The 18,520-nt window shown below is 45.4% G+C and overlaps 1 protein-coding gene across 1 annotated transcript in view; it reads right to left on the reverse strand.

Annotated features, from left to right (window-relative positions):
• TPD52 (tumor protein D52) overlaps positions 1-18,241 on the reverse strand; it is a 72,969-nt gene extending 54,728 nt beyond the window's left edge. Inside the window, exon 1 of the mRNA XM_024209003.1 lies at positions 18,127-18,241. Coding sequence (XP_024064771.1) covers positions 18,127-18,148 — 22 coding nt within the window. The 5' untranslated portion in view covers positions 18,149-18,241. The remainder of the gene's footprint in view (positions 1-18,126) is intronic.
• Between the last annotated feature and the right edge of the window lie 279 nt (positions 18,242-18,520).

Below are 18,520 nucleotides of genomic sequence, written 5' to 3' on the forward strand. Positions count from 1 at the left end.
AGTAAAGTTTATATTTCACAGGGAAACTGGTCAGGTGAATTTTAAAGTGTTTAAGTGAAAGGTAAATGGACAAATCACATGTAGAAGTTGGCATTAATGGAACAATGCAGAAACAGTTGTGCAAGACCTAGAAGGACAGATCTTGAACCTGACGCAGTGAACATGGAAACCAGTGGGGAGATTCAGAAAACAGGTGGCATGGGCAGGAGATCTAGCACTATTTTTATGGATTGAAGAATGACAACATGGGTGTCAGGAGGCCCATGAACACTTACAAGTGTACAGTACTAAAGCGGACATGTGGGATCACTTCAGCTTGTGAATTATGCAAGTTCTCAGCTAGAACTAAAGTATAATGTAAAACCATGACGACTGGAACTTTGAATGTATTGCACAATTTCAGCAATCACTTATGCATTCATCCTGTTTCCTAATTGTAATCCAGAGTTATGAAGCCTATAGTGAAAGTTTTAACAGCTATTTCTGGTTACTGAGTTTAGTAGCAGACTGGATTGTTATATTATCGGTTTACAACCTACGAAACAGTTTAGATATTTAAATAATTTCTATATCCAAGCAGGAGTCATGGAAAACTCAGTGAGCTTCAGGCCACTGCATCAGAAAGTGTGCAAGCCTTGTTTTGCACATGGTGCCACCACCACATGCATAATAATTGCTGAGAATATTTAAATACTAGCATTTTTGCTGGGATTAAGGTGACTAATCCAGATTATTTTCCATTCATTCTGAAATGTAGAATGTGATGCCAAGGTATTCTTTTTTTTTTTCCTTCTTTTTTTGGGGGGGGGGGGGGGGAGGGGGGCCTTAAACACCCAAGTTCTTGAAATTTGCAATATGATGTAGGCAATTCTCAATGTCACATTCAACCTAATGCATTATTTAATCAACAGTACTTCCAACATATTAAGACATTCTCTACTAGTAGTACTGTGCTAGAGTACTCTCCACTTGTTGAAAGTGCTTTAGTCCCTATTTGTATAACAAACCAAAACTTAGTTGCTTGAAAGGAGAGTTCAGCAGCATCCTAAACGGGTTAGATAAGCAGCAACTCACTCCCAATCCAAAAATGGATTTAATATAAATAGTCAAGTTATCAAAGATTGTAGATTCTAAACATTTAAGAGGAAACATGCTTTAGATGTCTCAAGTTTGTTTCCTTCATACTTATTTTCTTATAGTTTGGCTTTGTTGATATGTAGAGTTCTTTCTGAACTCCGAATATTTTGATTGTTCTCTCCCAACTTCTCAACCCCCACCTATTCTTCCTTCCCATTTAAACGCCATCTGTTGGGTTGAGGGCTGGAATGAAGACCCTGCACTGTCCTTCCAAGTTTAAGAGTGGGTAGCCCTGCCATAACTATAAAGAGGAAGCCCATTTAGTTTAGGTAAGAAACTGAAGGATATTCAAAATTAAATTAGTATTAAATTATAGAGGAGAATTATGTATAAAGCAAATAGAAAGGAAGACTCATGCTCTGGTTAAGTGTATTCTATTTACAGCTACAGTAAGTTTTTTTTTTTTTTTTTTAAACAGAGCTCTCCAGATTCTACCTAGGATAGGAGTCATGATGGGTTTCCTTCTCATGCACAGGATGGGAGGACAGTCTAGACTCAAATATGCCCTCAGTGATATGCAGCTGCATTATTTCCGTGGGCTTTGTTAGTGGATGCAAGTCACTGGAACGTTTTTATTAATGCTCAAGGGAGGCATAGACTCCAGTTCCCTCTTAACTGGGTTGGCACTGAAGTGCCAACAAGGAATAATATTGATTAAGGAACTAGTTGTTACTGTATAGGTTGTATAAACAGGCCCATTTGAGTGTGGTTGTACGCCGAGTTTGTAGAATGGTACCCCCTTCAGTCTGGAAGGAAATCCATATCCTGCTCTAGTGCCCAAATCAAGAGGAACACATTATATTAATACCTCATATGATTAATGTGACAACTGAAGCCTGTTCAATGGATTAGTCTTCACAAAAGATGTAGTTTACATTTTAAGATTAAGATTCAGACAATGCCCACTGATTTAGTATTTTTTGTGCACTCGTCACCACTGAGATACTACTCCAGCTATGAATGCTAGTGTGATTTGCTACAAGAGTTTAAATACACATGACTATTGCCAGCCAAAGATATGTAGATATCAAGGTCTCTACAGTTGTAAGTTCTGTCTGATGAGCTTGCCTCTAAACATTGTGTTGCTGTCAGAAATTGAGTCTGGAGATGGATCTAGGGAACACAGCTAACGCAAGCTTCCATGTGTCGAGAGTGCTTTAGCATGTCAGTGACAGTATGTTTCTGTAAATACAGTCAAGCCTCTAGAGTGCTTGTAGCCACGGATTTGTAAAGAATCCTACTGAATTCAAGGTGTATGCTGCGTACACTATGTAAAGCAGAGCCAGAGAACTCAGGATTTCCTCTCTCTAGGGTTGTTTGTTAGACTAGATACTACTAATAGGGCAACAGTTTTAAAGTTGTGTGTTGCTATGACAGAACACTGGTATAATTTAAGCAGTTTCCTTTCAGTGCTTAGTTAGTATATGCCTGCTGAGCTGGTTTTGTTTCTCCCTTGGGTAATCGTGCACACTGTCAAGTTTGATGTCAACTGCAATGCTGACAAGTTGGACAGTACAACATCCTGTATTTACAGCCCTTCCTCTAAAGCAGGAGTTCCCAAGTTGTAGTACGTGTACCTCCAGGGATATGCAAGAAAAATTGTGTTGTGATTTTATTTATTGCATTTTCATAACCGGCTACTCAGACAAAGCTTTAAAACTGTGGGAATGTTATATAAAATACAGTAGTTAATTTACGTCAAGATGTAAAGCACTGGAATGGGTTATCTAGGGAGGTGGTGGAATCTTCTTCCTTAGAAGTTTTTAAGGTCAGGCTGGACAAAGCCCTGGCTGGGATGATTTAGTTGGGGATTGGTCCTGCTTTGAGCAGGGGATTGGACTAGATGACCTCCTGAGGTCCCTTCCAACCCTGATATTCTATGATTCTATGTACCAATGAGGACAGATGTGATATATAGAGCCCTCACCTCCAGTCACTGTACAGCACAGGTTCAGTTGCCCAGCAACAACTGTCCAGTGTAACTGAGCTCAAAACTTAATCAGGGGAGGTTTTCAGTTGTATATGTCACACTATATACTGTACATAACAGTGAAATATGGACAGATGGCTAAAGACAGCTAGTGTTAAGAAGAACACAAAGTATCAGTGATGATAAAGGTAGGGGGACATGAGCAGCTGGTATATCTTGAATGGGGTACACAGGCAGATGGTAGTTCCGGAGGAGGTACGCAATAAGAGAAGTTTGGAAACCTCTGCTCCATAGGGCTCAGAATCTGCTAGTGTCAGAAGACAAATTCCAGAGTTGATAATGTCCTGGTGAAATTAACAAATATTTCTGTTGCAGCCAACTGCCCACTGCCCTTTGTGGGTAGAATGAGACTAGTTCTTACTGACTGACTTATACCTGAAAGCAAGGCATGTTACTATACTAAGGGTCAGTTATCTAGACCTAAAAATTTTAGAGACCCCCTCAGTCACAGCATTACTCAAGAATCAAATCTAAAGATTCGGGCCCTAGCAGCTTGACCTTGAACTATGGGGTAGAGCTAATCAGTACCCATTTTAGTGCCTTACAGAATGATGTATCAATTCTGAGATAGATTAAGGCCAGAAGAGGCCATTATGATAAATTTGGCCTCATGCATAACGGGCCATAGACTTTCATCCAGTAATTCCTGCATCAAGCCCATAACTTCTGGGTTGTACTACTCCATTCAGTTTTACACAGCCCCTCACCACTGTAGTCAGAGCTCCTTCCAGAAGTGCAGTAAGTGATGTCAATGTCTTTTAGGGCTTGTCTACACTGCCACTTACAGTGCTGAAACTTTCCTCACTCAGGAGTGTGAAACAACACCTCCAAGTGATGCAAGTTTCAGCACTGTAAAGTGGCAGTGTAGATAGCACTGGTAGCTATTCCCCTCACAAAGGTGTTTGTTTGTTTTTTTACAGCACTGTGAGAGCTCTCTCCCAGCACTGGAGCTGCATCTACATAGCCACATTAAAACACTGCCACAGGGCTTTAATGTCGGCTGTGTAGACATGCCCTTAGAAAAGGGCATCCAGTCTTTAAAGACTTTGAATGATGGAAAATCCAAATACTTTGAATTGTTCCAATTGTCAGTTACTATTACTTCATCTCTTCCCCTCCCCCCACACACACACACACACACATTTTGTTGCGGTTCAGGGATGGAGATACCATTATGGAGGTAGAGGTATATCCTGTGGACAGGTCCTAAACAGGAAAACAAACATGGGATAGATTTTTAGAGTCATAACTCTGGCCCTGCTCAAGCAGACTGGGTCCTACATCCTGTGATGGGCACTAAGTTTCAAGCCCTACCTTTCCCTAACTGAGGGTACGTCTACACTACCTGCTGGATCGGCGGGTAGTGATCGATCTATTGGGGATTGATTTATTGTGTCTAATGTAGAAGTGATAAATCGATCCCCGATCGCTCTGCCATCGACTCCTATACTCCACCGCGGCGAGAGGCGGAAGCGGAGTCGACGGGGGAGCGGCGGCAGTCGACCCCACGCCGTGAGGATGTGAAGTAAGTCGACTTAAGATACGTCAACTTCAGCTATGCTATTCTCATAGCTGAAGTTGCGTATCTTAGGACGATCCCCTCCCCATGTAGATCAGGCCTTAAGGATCATCAGTAACCTCACTGCCAGACTCTTACTGCAGTAAGACATTCTCCAGCAGTGCATAAAACCTGCCAGAACTTGCTGTTTGATCACAGTGACAAAAGGCCTTTTTCTGAGAGAGACAAAACAGTCAACACTTAACAAGGCAAGCACATGAAGTACCTTCCTGCTGCAGCTGTACATGCTTATTTATTCTTCTAAATGGAGAAATTGACAAGGATAGGTTGCTGTAAAAGCCTTGAAGAATTTGACAGCAACCAAACCTGAGGCAGAGGAGGAGGACACCTCCCCACATCAACCTCCAGCTCTGCACAGCAGTCTCTTTCCCTCCCACAGCACAGCAGCCTGCTCTGCCTGTTGATTCCCATTAATGGACTTCTGTGATTCCCTCCAAGTTCTCCCACAGCCTCCTCAGCAGCTCTTAGCTCTCCACACTGTGGGATGTCTAAGCTTCCCAGAGCTTTGACAGGGGAGAGGCACATACCTGCATAGCTAGATGCAGAGCAGCAGAGTTCCAAACAGTGAGAGAAAGAAGTCATGGCAAGCATTGTGGGATACTGGGGAGGCCAGTTGTGACAACAAACAGCAGCGTCTACACGGACGCTTTGTCACTAACTTTGCCACACAAAAACTATGCCTCTCATCAAGGTGGTTTTATTTTGTCAGCAAAACAAAGTTTTGCCACCAAAAGTAGCTTTGTAGTATGTACACCTCCATTGTTTTGTCAGAAAAAGCTGCCTTTTGCTGACAAATTGTGTAGTATAGACAAGGCCCAACTCCAGTGCAAGGTTCTGCTGCTCAGCTTCCTCCAGAAGTAGGAAAATTTTGCTCTGCTGCTAGGTAAGAGTTAACAGCAACAGCGGTAGTGGGTCCATCCTCAGATTCAGAGAGAACACTATATTATCACTTAGTGTTTAGGTTGCAGCAGCCAAGAACTAGAACATTTTATTTAAAAGTTTCAGTTCTGCAGAACTGGCCCCAGAAACTTGCCATGAAAAAAGCTTCCCATTTGCAACTGGTGAATGAGTAGATTAAGAACTCAGCATTTAGTAAGAATTCTGGATGGTGTTCCTTGGGCTACAAACGGGGGCAAAAGCACAACTGCAAAATAGGGAGAGCAGAACTTTTACAGTTGTGAAAGTAGTTCCTTTCTTAGCACTGGTTTCTGGTTAGCTAGCTAAGATTCTCCCCTTATCAACAGGCATTAGAAGTGTTTTCTAGGATTTTCACACTTCAGCATTTGAGGGCACTCAGCTTGTTCTTCACTCTGTTCCCCCCAGGGGCAGTTCTATGTATTTTGCCACCCCAAGCACGGCAGTGAGGCAGGCTTCGGTGGCGCGCCTGCGGGCGGTCTGGCTGGTCACGCGGATTCAGCAGCACGCCTGCGGGAGGTCCACCGGTCCTGGGCCTTCAGTGTACCCGCCGCCAAATTGCCGCCAAAGCCGCAGGACCAGCGGACCTTCTGCAGGCATGCCGCCGAAGGCAGCCTGACTGCCGCCCCCACAACAACCGGCAGGCCGCCCCCCGCGGCTTGCCGCCCCAGGCACGTGCTTGGTGCGCTGGTGCCTGGAGCCACCCCTGGTTCCCCCCACCCATACAAAAGCTCAGTATGTCTTAGTGATAGAGACTTGACTTTTTAGTTTTAGGGGCTTCAATTTAGGCATCTAGCTAAGAATGGCCTAGTTCCATTCCATCCTACCCCTCTCCCCGAGAATTAAGTACATCAGCGGGAGCTGCATATGCTCAGCATCTCTACATTAAGAATCTATATGGGGCCCAAGCTTAAGCTGACTCACACTGACAATTCTGGCCATATAGTAGCTCCTCAGTTCAGTGAGTAGTCTTATTGTAGCACCTGCTTTCCCTTCCAGTCCGTTTTTTTTGGGCTTACTTGCAGCAGTCTACCCAAGGATCAGGATAAGTGAGTCATCTACCACCACACAATGAACCTCACGCCAAGATATTAAGACTAGGGAAGTTTATTTCTCCAGCAGAAGCAGCTATGTGCTTTTCTGATACAAGCTCAGTCAAGCTGTACTTTTGCTTTGAAGCCACTTATGATTCTTTCAAATAGCCTTGCTGAGCAGAGGTCAGCAACCTGGACTATTATTCTGTTCAGAGAGGGGGAAAAAAACCTTTAAGTTAGTTCAGGAATCCTTAGCATTCAGATAAAGTTCCTACACTGTTCTGCTGCCATGGAAACACTAAATTTTGTTTTGTTTCCATCTTGCACACTATTTGTTTGAAAGGATACAATTTTAGGTCATTTTTATCTCAAATCCAAAAATACTTTACAGAATTATAGATAGTACATAGGTCAAACAGGCCAACACCTTTGTACACTGCTGTGACGAAGGTAGATTCTCCAAGACCCCTTTGTGTTGGCATAGGAGAGCTTTCTACCATTGTAAACAGGCAGAAGTTGCTCCTACACCAGCTGCCCCACACCTGGTGTCAGAAATACAAGCGATTGGGAGGAAGCCTAGCAGAGCTCTTGATACCAACAGAGCCCTTGTAGCAATGGTAGAATTTAGAACAGCCAAGAGGCTTCTTCAATCTCATAAGGACTTGTGCAAGTCAGGAAGCCTCACTCCACTCCTGACGCAGACCTCCCCCCCACACACACACACTTCCTAGGCAGATCAGTGCTCTGCCACAGGAAAGAATCTGGCCCATGAAGAAAAAAATTGTTTAAAGAGACAGTACTTACAGGCTAATAAGGGGAGAAATGTTTAATGTCTATAGAGTAGCCAGGATATATGTTCTATATGGCCAGCAGGGCCAGCTCCAGGGTTTTGGCCACCCCAAGCAGCCAAAAAAAAAAAAAAAAAAAAGGGGCGCCCCCCCCCCCGCCCCCCCCCCCCCCCCCCGCGCCGGGTCCGCCGCCCCGCCCGGGCGTGAGGGACCGTCTGCCGAATTGCCGCCGAATAGCTGGACTGCCGCCCAAGCACGCCAAGCTGGTGCCTGGAACCGTCCCTGATGGCCAGTAGCGTTGAAAAAGCTAACACTAGAAAGCAAAAGCAAGCATGAGATTAGTACTGGAGCAAGGATGGCATAGAGACAAGATTCTTATGGAAAATTAAAATAGTGTTGGAAAGGGGCAGCAGGCTTACATATATGGGGGCTAGATTTACAGCTATTCCTAATAAGCACCAGGTTTTGCTGAAAAGGGCTCAGTAGAGTTGTTTAGTAACAGTTCTGCACAGGGCTGATAGCTCTAAACTATGCTGGGTGTCTCCTGCTACTAGCATAATACAGAGTAGCCTAAGCAAAGGGGCTGTCCTGGCAGCCAGGACTGACCAATTACAAAAGCATTCCAGTCATATCACTGCCACCCTTCCCCCAAATGTCCCCTACAGCAAGAGCTGGGGACACCATCTAGGAATTCCCCCACACTAAGGAAAGTCCTTCATCCAGATGCAGAAAATTCATGTTTGGTTTGTGCTGACAGAACATAAAGAAGCTTTGGAGCCAAGGATCTGGCCCAAGAATAGAAGTTGCAAACAGGAAAAGGAAACAAGAGAACAGAAAAAGCTAGATGCTCTGAGCTGAGTGAACTTAAGGAAGTGTTTTACCAATGATGTTCTTGTCAAAGAAGCACTTCTGACTGAAGCTTAGAGTGAAGCCAGTTCTACTTGGTAAATATATGGGAGAGGGAAATTAAGGCTTTGTCTTCATTTAAGGTTTTGCCACTTAACTATGTCATCATAGACCTTATTATGTCAGCATAGTTATAGCAGCAATTCCCCCAGCATAGATGCAGTTATATGGGTATAAGTCTGCATATACAGATATAGCTTAGCCTGGTGAAGCAAAACAAAAGAAGCTATACTGATACTTTATATCAGATAGAGAACTTTATACCAGCATAACTTGATCTACATTAGGGCTCTCACTGGCATAACTGACAGTTTAAATAATAAATAATAAATAATAATAATAAATAATAAAAAAGAGACACCCCTTACAAGTAGAATTAAAATAATCTATAGTGTAAGTGTAGATCAGGCCTAAGAGGAGCAACTCTAAAAAAATAGCTAGGTGTAGCATTTATAACAAAGCTAAGATAGGAAGTTTGACTGCAAAATTTAATCCTCATTTAGAGACAGTTTAGCTCTTCCATTTGCTGAAAGTACAGAGTATGTGTCATTGGAATGGCACCCTTCCAAGTCTAGAGACAAATGGCACGTCTCAGCTGCTTCTCACTTTGCTAAGCAGCAGACTGAAGTTCAGAATTCTTCTGTTTCACTGAAGCTGCTCAGAGTGCTATGGGCAGCTGTGAAACTGACAAGATTCAGATCAACTCTATCTTGCTGGTACTTGGGGAAGCTCTGAGTACCTGAGGCATGCAGGCAATGAAGCTGTTGGGGAAGGAGGGTCTAAAAAGGCTGGAAGAGGCAGAGTAATAGAGACACCCCTCTCCTCAGCCTTCCACCTACTTCTCCCTCCAATCATCTGAGTGTCTGGGCATTTCCAGTTAGCCATCCAGGACCCAACCTGTCTCCAATGAGAAATCCTTCTCTCACTATCACCTTCTGATTTACACTGCCCACCCAAACAGTTTACTGCTAAGATTTGCCGCAATACACAGGAGGTCAGAACAAGTTACTTGGACACCATAAAAAATCCTATTTTTAAATCAAGATTGGATGTTTTTCTAAAACATGCTCTAGTTCTAATGGAATTTAATTCAGTGAAATCCTATGGTCAGGGTGATGCAGGAGTCAGACTAGATCAGTAGTCCCTTCTGGCCTTATAACATAGGAATAAAAAGTCAATTTCTATTCATCTAGTAGTTTGTTAGCTTGGCCTCTGCATATCAACAAAAACCTACAGAAAAGGTTAGTTGGATGTCAGGATACTGAAGAGTTACTGACAGTAAGAACTGGCTGATCCATTAACTGTTCATTTCCCATTTGTCTAGCCATGCACAACTGTAGAGATAAAGTTTTGTGAAGAAAGTAATTTTGAAGTGTGTAGATTATTTTTTAATGCAAGTCTGATTTTTTCAAACAAGCTTGACAAGAACTGATACAAGTTGACAAACTTACTCACCAGGGCAGAACTCGATGGGTCTTGTATGGACTGACTAGTTGGCAAACTTCAACCTAATGAGGTTCTACGGCAGATCTGCTCTGGTCACAATTTAAAATGGGACTTTGTGAAGAGAGAATTTAGCTATACAAGTTTTACTTTCTTAGTCATACAGGTGGCTTATTTGCCTGGTGAAGTTATGCTCGGCACTCCTGATTTTAAAGCACATTTGTTTCCTTTCCCCACCATTCATGTTAGCTACGATGTTAGACATGCAACATTAGTGCTTAGAGTTAATGTGAGGAAAGTTCCCAATATTGCTAGCAGTAGTTCCCTCCACATTGGGGTTGATATAATGGATTCTGATGTAACAGTCTTAATACAGACTGCTAGTCCTAGAAAAAGATGCTTATATTGTGCGTGTATAACAATGTGAATAGAACAGAGGAGCTCCATGTACCACGACTCCCAGAACACTTCAGAAATCCTCTTGACTACTGGACTGAAAAGCTTACAAGCTAGGATTCTTCTTCAGGTCTAGAAATGGAAAGCAGCTGAAGTGCAGGTAAAAGAAACCAGCACCGAATTGTGAAGTCTGAGGGTAATACAGTTCTAGAAGACAAACAGCTTAGTCTTGGTAAGTCATGGAGACTTTTGTTGCATGTGGTTACTAAACATTCAAGGTTAAGCCATTTCTGATCTGATCATACCGATAGGTTGCACCTACACTGAAGTTGTGCCAGCTTTCCGAGCAATGGTGAGCTGCACTAATGCTGACAAAGGTGTCAGTGCCAACTTAGACAGGGATCAGATGTCTCTTGCTACCATACTGTGCAGAAGCTGGAAATGCTGGTACAATGTTTTCTACTGCTGAAAAGATAGTGATACACAGCTTCAGGTATTTTGTGTAACAGACCATTTAAAAGTTGTTCAGATTAAACTCTGTAAGCTTAGATTTTTGATAAGGGTGTGGTAATGCTGACAGTATGCAGTGACATATGGGTTTGTACACACTACCACTTATGTCACTCAGGGGCATGAATAAGCCATCCTCCTAAGTGACGTAAGTTACACCAACCTAAGTACCAATGTGGACAGCCCTATGTCAGTGGAAAAGCTTCTCCCACCAACATAGCTAACTCCTCTCGAGGGGGTTTTATTATGCCCATAGGAGAGCTCTCTGTAGCAATTCTAGTGTAGACTAGCCCCAAGTAACTGGCCTTTAAGGGTGGGAAACTGTCAGTATGTAACGAAGGCAGGTTTCTCAGAAAGTTAGTGTCTATTTACCTGTGAAGGCCCTACTTCTGAATACAAGCATTACAAAGCTAAAAAGACTCCATGATTTATCAGCATTAGTTTGTAGTGAAAGATTTATCCCAGATGTGAACACTAACAAGGAATAAGCATTAAGTAGCATTTTAAATAAATACTGTGACACCCACTTAGTTTTAGTAAATTGATTTTTTGTTCTATAAAGTAAAACTTCTAGTGCTAACAGTTTAAAACTAAAAACTCTCTTGCAGTGTTTCCAATCAAAGTGTTTTGCTAATGCACAAGAACTAGTCTCTAGCCAGCATTACACAAGTCTTTCTATTGCACAAGTGTGAAGAAACCCAGTTTATGGTATTCATGGCTAAGTTTATGAAGTTCTTCATTTCAGTGTATTATTTTAATTTGTTTGTTTTGAGATGCATTTACCAGTGTATTTTTAAAGTTTACTGTTTTGAGTAACCAACTTATTTACAATTAGTTTCATATTTAACATATATCGTTGGAGTACAAAAATTCAGGAACAGCTATTAAGCCATCCACAATTCTTTTCACTTTCACAGGGTGAGAATGCAGCTGTCAACTTAATTGTTACAGGTTGCTATCGTGCATTGACATCTATTAAGTGGAAACATTGGTTACATGGCAGTTTCACTATTATCACTGTCTGCATCACAATTCATTTACAAACCTCATTGTTAGACCAATAAACATTTCAATTGTCTTGCTCATGGCATAGACATCTCCTAGACTGTAGCCATAATCTTATATATAGCTTCTAAATGAGGTTTTCCTTCCACAATCCCCAGAAAAGAGTGAGACAGAAGGCAAAAAAGAGTCCAACTTTTGCTAGTTTCAAATATAAAGTTGATCTTTTCAGCATTCTGGTTATTGCTGAGCTGGTTACGAGTTGATTATCTTCTCATCCTCTCCCCATATTCCTTTTGAGTTTACAGAAGCTACCAAGAGTCTGAGATACAGCTTACTGACACGCTATGCTTTCTTAAGCAAGAATTTGCTTGGCTGACTAGACTAGTATTGTTGTACTCATGTCGGTCCCAGAATATTAGAGAGACAAGGTGGGTGAGGTAATATCTTTTATTGGACCAACTTCTGTTGGTGAGGCCTGGTCTACACTAGGCGTTTATGTCGACTTTAGCGCCATTACATCGACTTAACCCTGCACCCGTCCACACCACGAGGCCATTTAGTTCGACAGAGCTCTCTTTAAATCGATTTCTGTAATCCTCCCCAACGAGGGGAGTAGCGCTAAATTCGACATGGCCATGTCGAATTAGGCTAGGTGTGGATGGAAATCGACGCTAATAGCTCCGGGAGCTATCCCACAGTGCAACACTCTGTTGACACTCTGGACAGCAGTCCGAGCTCGGATGCTCTGACCAGCCACACCCCGGGAAAATTTGAATTCCTTTTCCTGTCTGGGCAGTTTGAATCGCAGTTTCTGTTTGGACACCGTGGCGAGCTCAGCAGCAGTGGCAAAGATGCAGAGCTCTCCAGCAGAGATGGCCGTGCAATCCCAGACTAGAAAGAGGGCCCCAGCATGGACTGATCGGGAAGTCTTGGATCTCATCGCTGTGTGGGGAGATGAGTCCGTGCTTGCCGAGCTGCGCTCCAAAAGACGGAATGCAAAGATCTACGAGAAGATCTCTAAAGCCATGGCAGAGAGAGGATACAGCCGGGATGCAACGCAGTGCCGCGTGAAAATCAAGGCGCTGAGACAAGGCTACCAGAAGACCAAAGACGCAAACGGACGCTCCGGAGCCCAGCCCCACACATCCCGTTTCTACGAGGCACTGCATTCTATCCTAGGTGCGGCCGCCACCACTACCCCACCACTGACCGTGGACTCTGAGGATGGGATATTGTCCGCGGCCGGGGAAGATGAGGAAGGAGATGAAGAGGACGATGCAGTCAACAGCGCTTACCACGCTGATTTCCCCGACAGCAAGTTCAGCTTCTGTGTCCACAAACTTAAAAGTCACTGGGTACCCTGCTCAGTCTTGAAACTGGCTTTCAAAGCCTCCCGGATGCACAGCGCGTCCCGCTGGGATCTTCTAATCGCCCGGCTGTCTGGCTGGGCGTAATCAGCAGCCAGGCTATTTGCCTCAACCTCCCACCCCGCCATAAAGGTCTCCCCCTTGCTCTCACAGAGATTGTGGAGCACGCAGCAAGCTGCTATAACGATGGGGATATTGGTTTCGCTGAGATCACAGCGAGTCAGAAAGCTTCTCCATCTCCCCTTGAGACAGCCAAAAGCACACTCCACCACCATTCTGCACTTGCTCAGCCGGTAGTTGAAGAGTTCTTTTTCACTGTCCAGGGCGCCAGTATAGGGCTTCATGAGCCAGGGCATTAGCGGGTAGGCTGGGTCCCCGAGGATCACTGTAGGCATCTCCACATCCCCAACAGTTATCTTGTGGTCCGGGAAGTAAATACCTTCCTGCAGCCGTCTAAACAGACCAGAGTTCCTGAAAACTCGAGCGTCATGAACCTTGCCCGGCCATCCGACGTTGATGTTGGTAAAACGTCCCCTGTGGTCCACCAGTGCTTGCAGCACCATTGAAAAGTACCCCTTTCTGTTGATGTACTGGCTGGCCTGGTGGCCTGGTCCCAGGATAGGGATGTGAGTCCCATCTATAGCCCCACCGCAGTTTGGGAATCCCATCGCAGCGAAGCCATCTATGATGGCCTGCGCGTTTCCCAGGGTCACTACCTTTGACAGCAGTACCTTCACGATTGCCTTGGCTACTTGCAGGACAACAACCCCCACGGTAGATTTGCCCACGCCAAAGTGGTTCGCGACTGACCGGTAGCTGTCCGGCGTTGCAAGCTTCCAGAGGGCTATGGCCACTCGCTTCTGGACAGTCAGGGCTGCTTGCATGCGGGTGTCCTTGCGCTTCAGGGCAGGGGACAGCAACTCACAAAGTTCCAGGAAAGTCCCCTTCCGCATGCGAAAGTTTCGCAGCCACTGGGATTCATCCCAGACCTGAAGCACTATGCGGTCCCACCAGTCCGTGCTTGTTTCCCGGGCCCAGAATTGCCGTTCAACAAAATCCACATGCCCCATTGCAAACGTGATGTCCTCGGCGCTGGGTGTCGTGGTTTCTGACAGGCGTGTGCTACTCTCGGAGTTCAGGTCCTCACTCCGCTGCCGTAGCCTCCTCGCCTGATTTCTCTCTATCTGCCTCTGTGAAAGGTGGATGATGAGCTGCGAGGCGTTGACAAAGGCCACAACTGCAGCGATGGTCGCAGCGGGATCCATGCTCGCGGTGCTGTGGCGTCCGCGCTGTCACTGACCAGAAAAGTGCACGAACTGATTTCCCGCCGGCGCTTTTAAGGAGGGAGGGAGGGCGGGAGTGACGATTGGATGACGACAGTTACCCAAAAGCACCCTCGAGACATTTTTTTCCCCCAGAAGGCATTGGGGGCTCGACCCAGAATTCCAATGGGCAGCAGGGACTGCGGGAACTGTGGGATAGCTGCCCACAGTGCACTGCTTCCAATGTCGACGCTTTCCCTGGTAGTGTGGACTGACAAAAAGTCTAATTACTGTCCTTAGTGTGGACACACACGTTCGACTTTCTAATATCGATTGCACATATTCGATTTAACTAAAATCGAACTACTCTCGTAGTGTAGACATACCCTGAGAGAGACAAGACTAGTATTGTCAGCCAAGTTTACAATCCAAAGAGACATCCAGTTGGCTAGTTAGATGACAGAGGACAGGCCGCTGTAGTGGTAAGTCATTGGTGAGCGCAGGCCTATCAAATGCTGAACAAGAATCCCATGTCTCCAGTACTAGAGTTTGCTTACAGCTATATTTATTAGACTAGTTTCTTGCAAGCCTTATTTTTAAACAGATTTAAATTAACTATGTTTGTCTTCACTACACAGGAACCCTGTTATTTCAGAGTAGTTGACTTTATGATGGGGCATATCCTCATTTTGTACAAGGAGATCAGAAGTGGGAATTCAGGAACTCTGAAGTGGACAGTTTCTGGAAGAGGCAAGTATTTCCCTCTACAAGTCTTGTCAGTCTTGTTCCAGATTCCATGTTGTTTCAATGCAGAGCTATTACTTTCAGTGAATAGCTGCTTTGGAATAAAGTCTACTCTACAATAATTGTTTCAGTTAGATATTGAAACCAGAATATACTCTGATGCAAGTTGTTAAATATTGAACTTTGAGTTTTATGGAGATAAATTTATCTGACCAGATTAGTTAAGTGTCAAAGCTACAAGTTTTCCTTAGTAGACCATCACATGAGCTCAATGGAGGTGCCCTGGCAAAGCATAAGTTTCATCTGCTTTTTTATAACATTCCACATAAAGTTAAACTAAAATTTGACAAACAAGTCTACAGTTACATTGCAGAGTAAAACACCAAGTTGAGACCTCAATTTCAAGGCATAATGGACCATGTCCTCAGTTCACAATATTTGAAGGTAGCACAAATAAATCCTTCTGCAGTGATGTGCACTCAATTTTACCAAAGTGACTTAGGAGCACAAATATTTACAATGGGACTTAGGCACAACTGAAAATTTTACTTCAGTACTTTTCACTAATTATTTTACCTCTGCACTAAGTCTTACCAGGCAACTTTTTCCTTTTGTTGTGCACATGCAGAGAAGTTCAGATGTCTTTTTAAAGTTATATTATCAGCTAACGCAGTACACTTCGTACTAAAGAAAGTGGTTAACACACTAATGCACTTGTTTAGTCTAATCAGGCCAACTGCATTGCCATGCGAGTTAACTGAAGTGCGCTGCCTCTGATTAAAAGGGGTTATGTCCAAAGCTAGATAAAGTTCAAGTTGGAGGCATGCCAGTCTATTGTTTACACCAAGACTAGCCATTTACCATTTAACCCATTGTGACTTTGAACATGTGTCATGAATACAAAATAAGGGCATTTGGATTCAAATATCAAGCTTGACCAGCTAAGGAGCAGCACCTTGGAGTATCAGGGGCTTAAGCAGTGCAAGAAGCTGTTTATAGAAATACAGTAGGTCTAATTTATTCCACCCAGGAGAAGTCAGTGGTACATAATGCAGCATGTTGCTATGTAAAGCTACTGTGTAAAATATCATCCTTAAAGCATTTTAGAGTTACAGGTCATATCACAGATTGGCCCAATGATAACCACCAGCCTTAAGGTACAAGATTCAATTCACTTTTTCCCTTAGTCTCATGATTAATCTAGAGAGAGGAGCTTCAGTTAACTATAAGGCAGGAGGAGAGCTGTGATTCCATAAGAGCTAGAAAGACAGCCATACATGTATAAAGGAAACCCAAGCCTATGAATTTTTGCCTTCCAAAGTCTACAAACAGCTGCAGTGCCTCTGCTGTAGCAATTCAGAAACCTGTGGGCAGCAGCACAATGGACGTCATACAAATTCCCTGCTGTTAGGCGAAGCTGTGAGCACTAGTATTAGGAAGCCCAATTTAAAAAACAAGTCACCATTTACTCAATATCCTCACGATCTGTTCCCCTCCCACAGCCATGCGCCTCCCTATTGGTGAGGAATTTGACAACTACTACCCTAGCACTGCTGCTCAAGGAATAAGGGACAGCACCTTAGTAGAAGTCTCAGCACCCAACCTTTTGGGTTACCAGATGGATTTGGCAGCAGGGCTTGGGTTCTTCACTAGAGCACTGCCCCATACCTTACCAGTATCCACCCCACACTAGAAAGCCATATCTGTAACTAGTGGGTACAGTTCTCCTGCTAATAGTTTTTGGTAGATTTAAGCCTTGCATTTATTGTAGGAAAGCAGCTCTTTCATGCTACAGGAATATTGGATGTTTCCTTCTACCAGAGAAGATTTGGCAGATTAGAATATTTTACTGGAACTGTTCCACTACCAGGTTTACAAAATTAACTTAATCCCTATCCCCCATCCAGATTCCTATAATGAATGTGCTTTGTTGGGTTTGGTTTTCAATCCATGTTTACTATACTGTCATAAAATACCCAGAGTGCTGAGCACATTAGAAATACAGGATATAAATGCTTAGCCTGTGTTTTAAGACAGTCACCTGAGCCTAGTACAGTTATTAAATATGAACATAAGCGCTATTTTAGAAGATTACCCAACATCTCAGAGGCTAAGTCAAAGTAATTCCATTCTATCTTGTAGGCGTATAGAAGGTAGAAACTAGATTCACAACATCTTTAACACGGACCATTGGGCTAGGGTGACCAGATAGCAAGTGTGAAAAATCAGGACAGGGGGTGGGGGGTAATAGGAGCCTATATAAGAAAAAGACCCAAAAATCGGGACTGTCCCTATAAAAATCGGGACATCTGGTCACCCTACATTGGGCAGTTAAACCAAGTAGCTGGGTCCACCTCGGGCCTGATTTTCAGAGGTGCTGATCACCCACAAGAGCAAATCACTGTAGTGAAGGTTCAGCATCTCAGCAGGTTGGGTGCTTGGTGTCAAGCCTGGCACACAGGAGTAAGGGAGTGGGGGAGAAGAGACAGCCTTGGACAGGCTAGTGCAGACAGGGGCACAGTAGGAGCAGGGCTTGGAAGTGCCTAGGCTCCAGTAGCGCAGGTTGAGAGGAAGCCAAACTATGGGTAGTTTAGGGCTTTCAGTCTCCCCAGGCAAGGCCGGCTACCTCCACGCCCTCTCCTCCGCCCCAAGCCACCGCCGGAGCTACAGCAGCTGCCACGGCTCCCAGAGGGCGCGCGCAGCTAATCACTATGCAAACAACAAGCGCTGCCCAGCGGCCGCTTCACCCCCGCCCCGCTCCCGGATGCGGCCAGGGACACAGCGCAGGGCCCCCGAGCGCGGGCCGTGCCCTGCGGCACCAGGGGAGGGGCTGCTGCGGCCACGCCCGCCCCGCCCGGAGGGCTCTGGGGCTGGGGAAGCGCAGGGGTCGGGGCGCTGCCGCTAAGGAGGTGGTTGCTCCTCTCTGCCCCGTCCCGCTGCTCCGGGGGCCGGCGAGCGGGCAGCCCCGCCCCGCCAGCGGCCCCCCTCCCCACAGGGCAGGCGGAGCCGGGGCGGACAGGGGGCGTCCGGCCGGGAAAGCTCCCCCGTACCTTGCTCGCTGCTGGGGTCCATGCTCGCGGCCACCGCCCTCCGGAAACAGCCCGCCGCCGCCTTGCTCCCGTGCAGCCCCGGCTCAGTCACCACCCCCCGGCGTCAGGCTCGGCAGCGCGAGCGCCGCCTGGGCTTCATATAGGGCGGGCTCCCGGCCACGTCAGCCAGCCGCCAGCCACCTGACCGGAGCCGCCCTGCGGCTGGGGCAGCTGCAAGGTGCTAGCAGGTGAGGGAGGCGCCCTTGGCTGGGGGGCAGGGGCTCTGCGCCGCTGAGCCCAGGTGCCTGGCCCGGGGCAGAGCCGTGAGCCCCGCGCTGCTCCGCCTGTGGGATTCTCTTCTCAAGCGGGGCAGGTGCTGGGAAAGAGGCAGGGTGATTGGCAGCCCTGGAGGCGC

Source organism: Terrapene carolina, unplaced genomic scaffold, assembly GCF_002925995.2.
Source record: "Terrapene carolina triunguis isolate 2854851 unplaced genomic scaffold, T_m_triunguis-2.0 Scaffold58, whole genome shotgun sequence".
Classification (NCBI taxonomy): domain Eukaryota; kingdom Metazoa; phylum Chordata; order Testudines; family Emydidae; genus Terrapene; species Terrapene triunguis.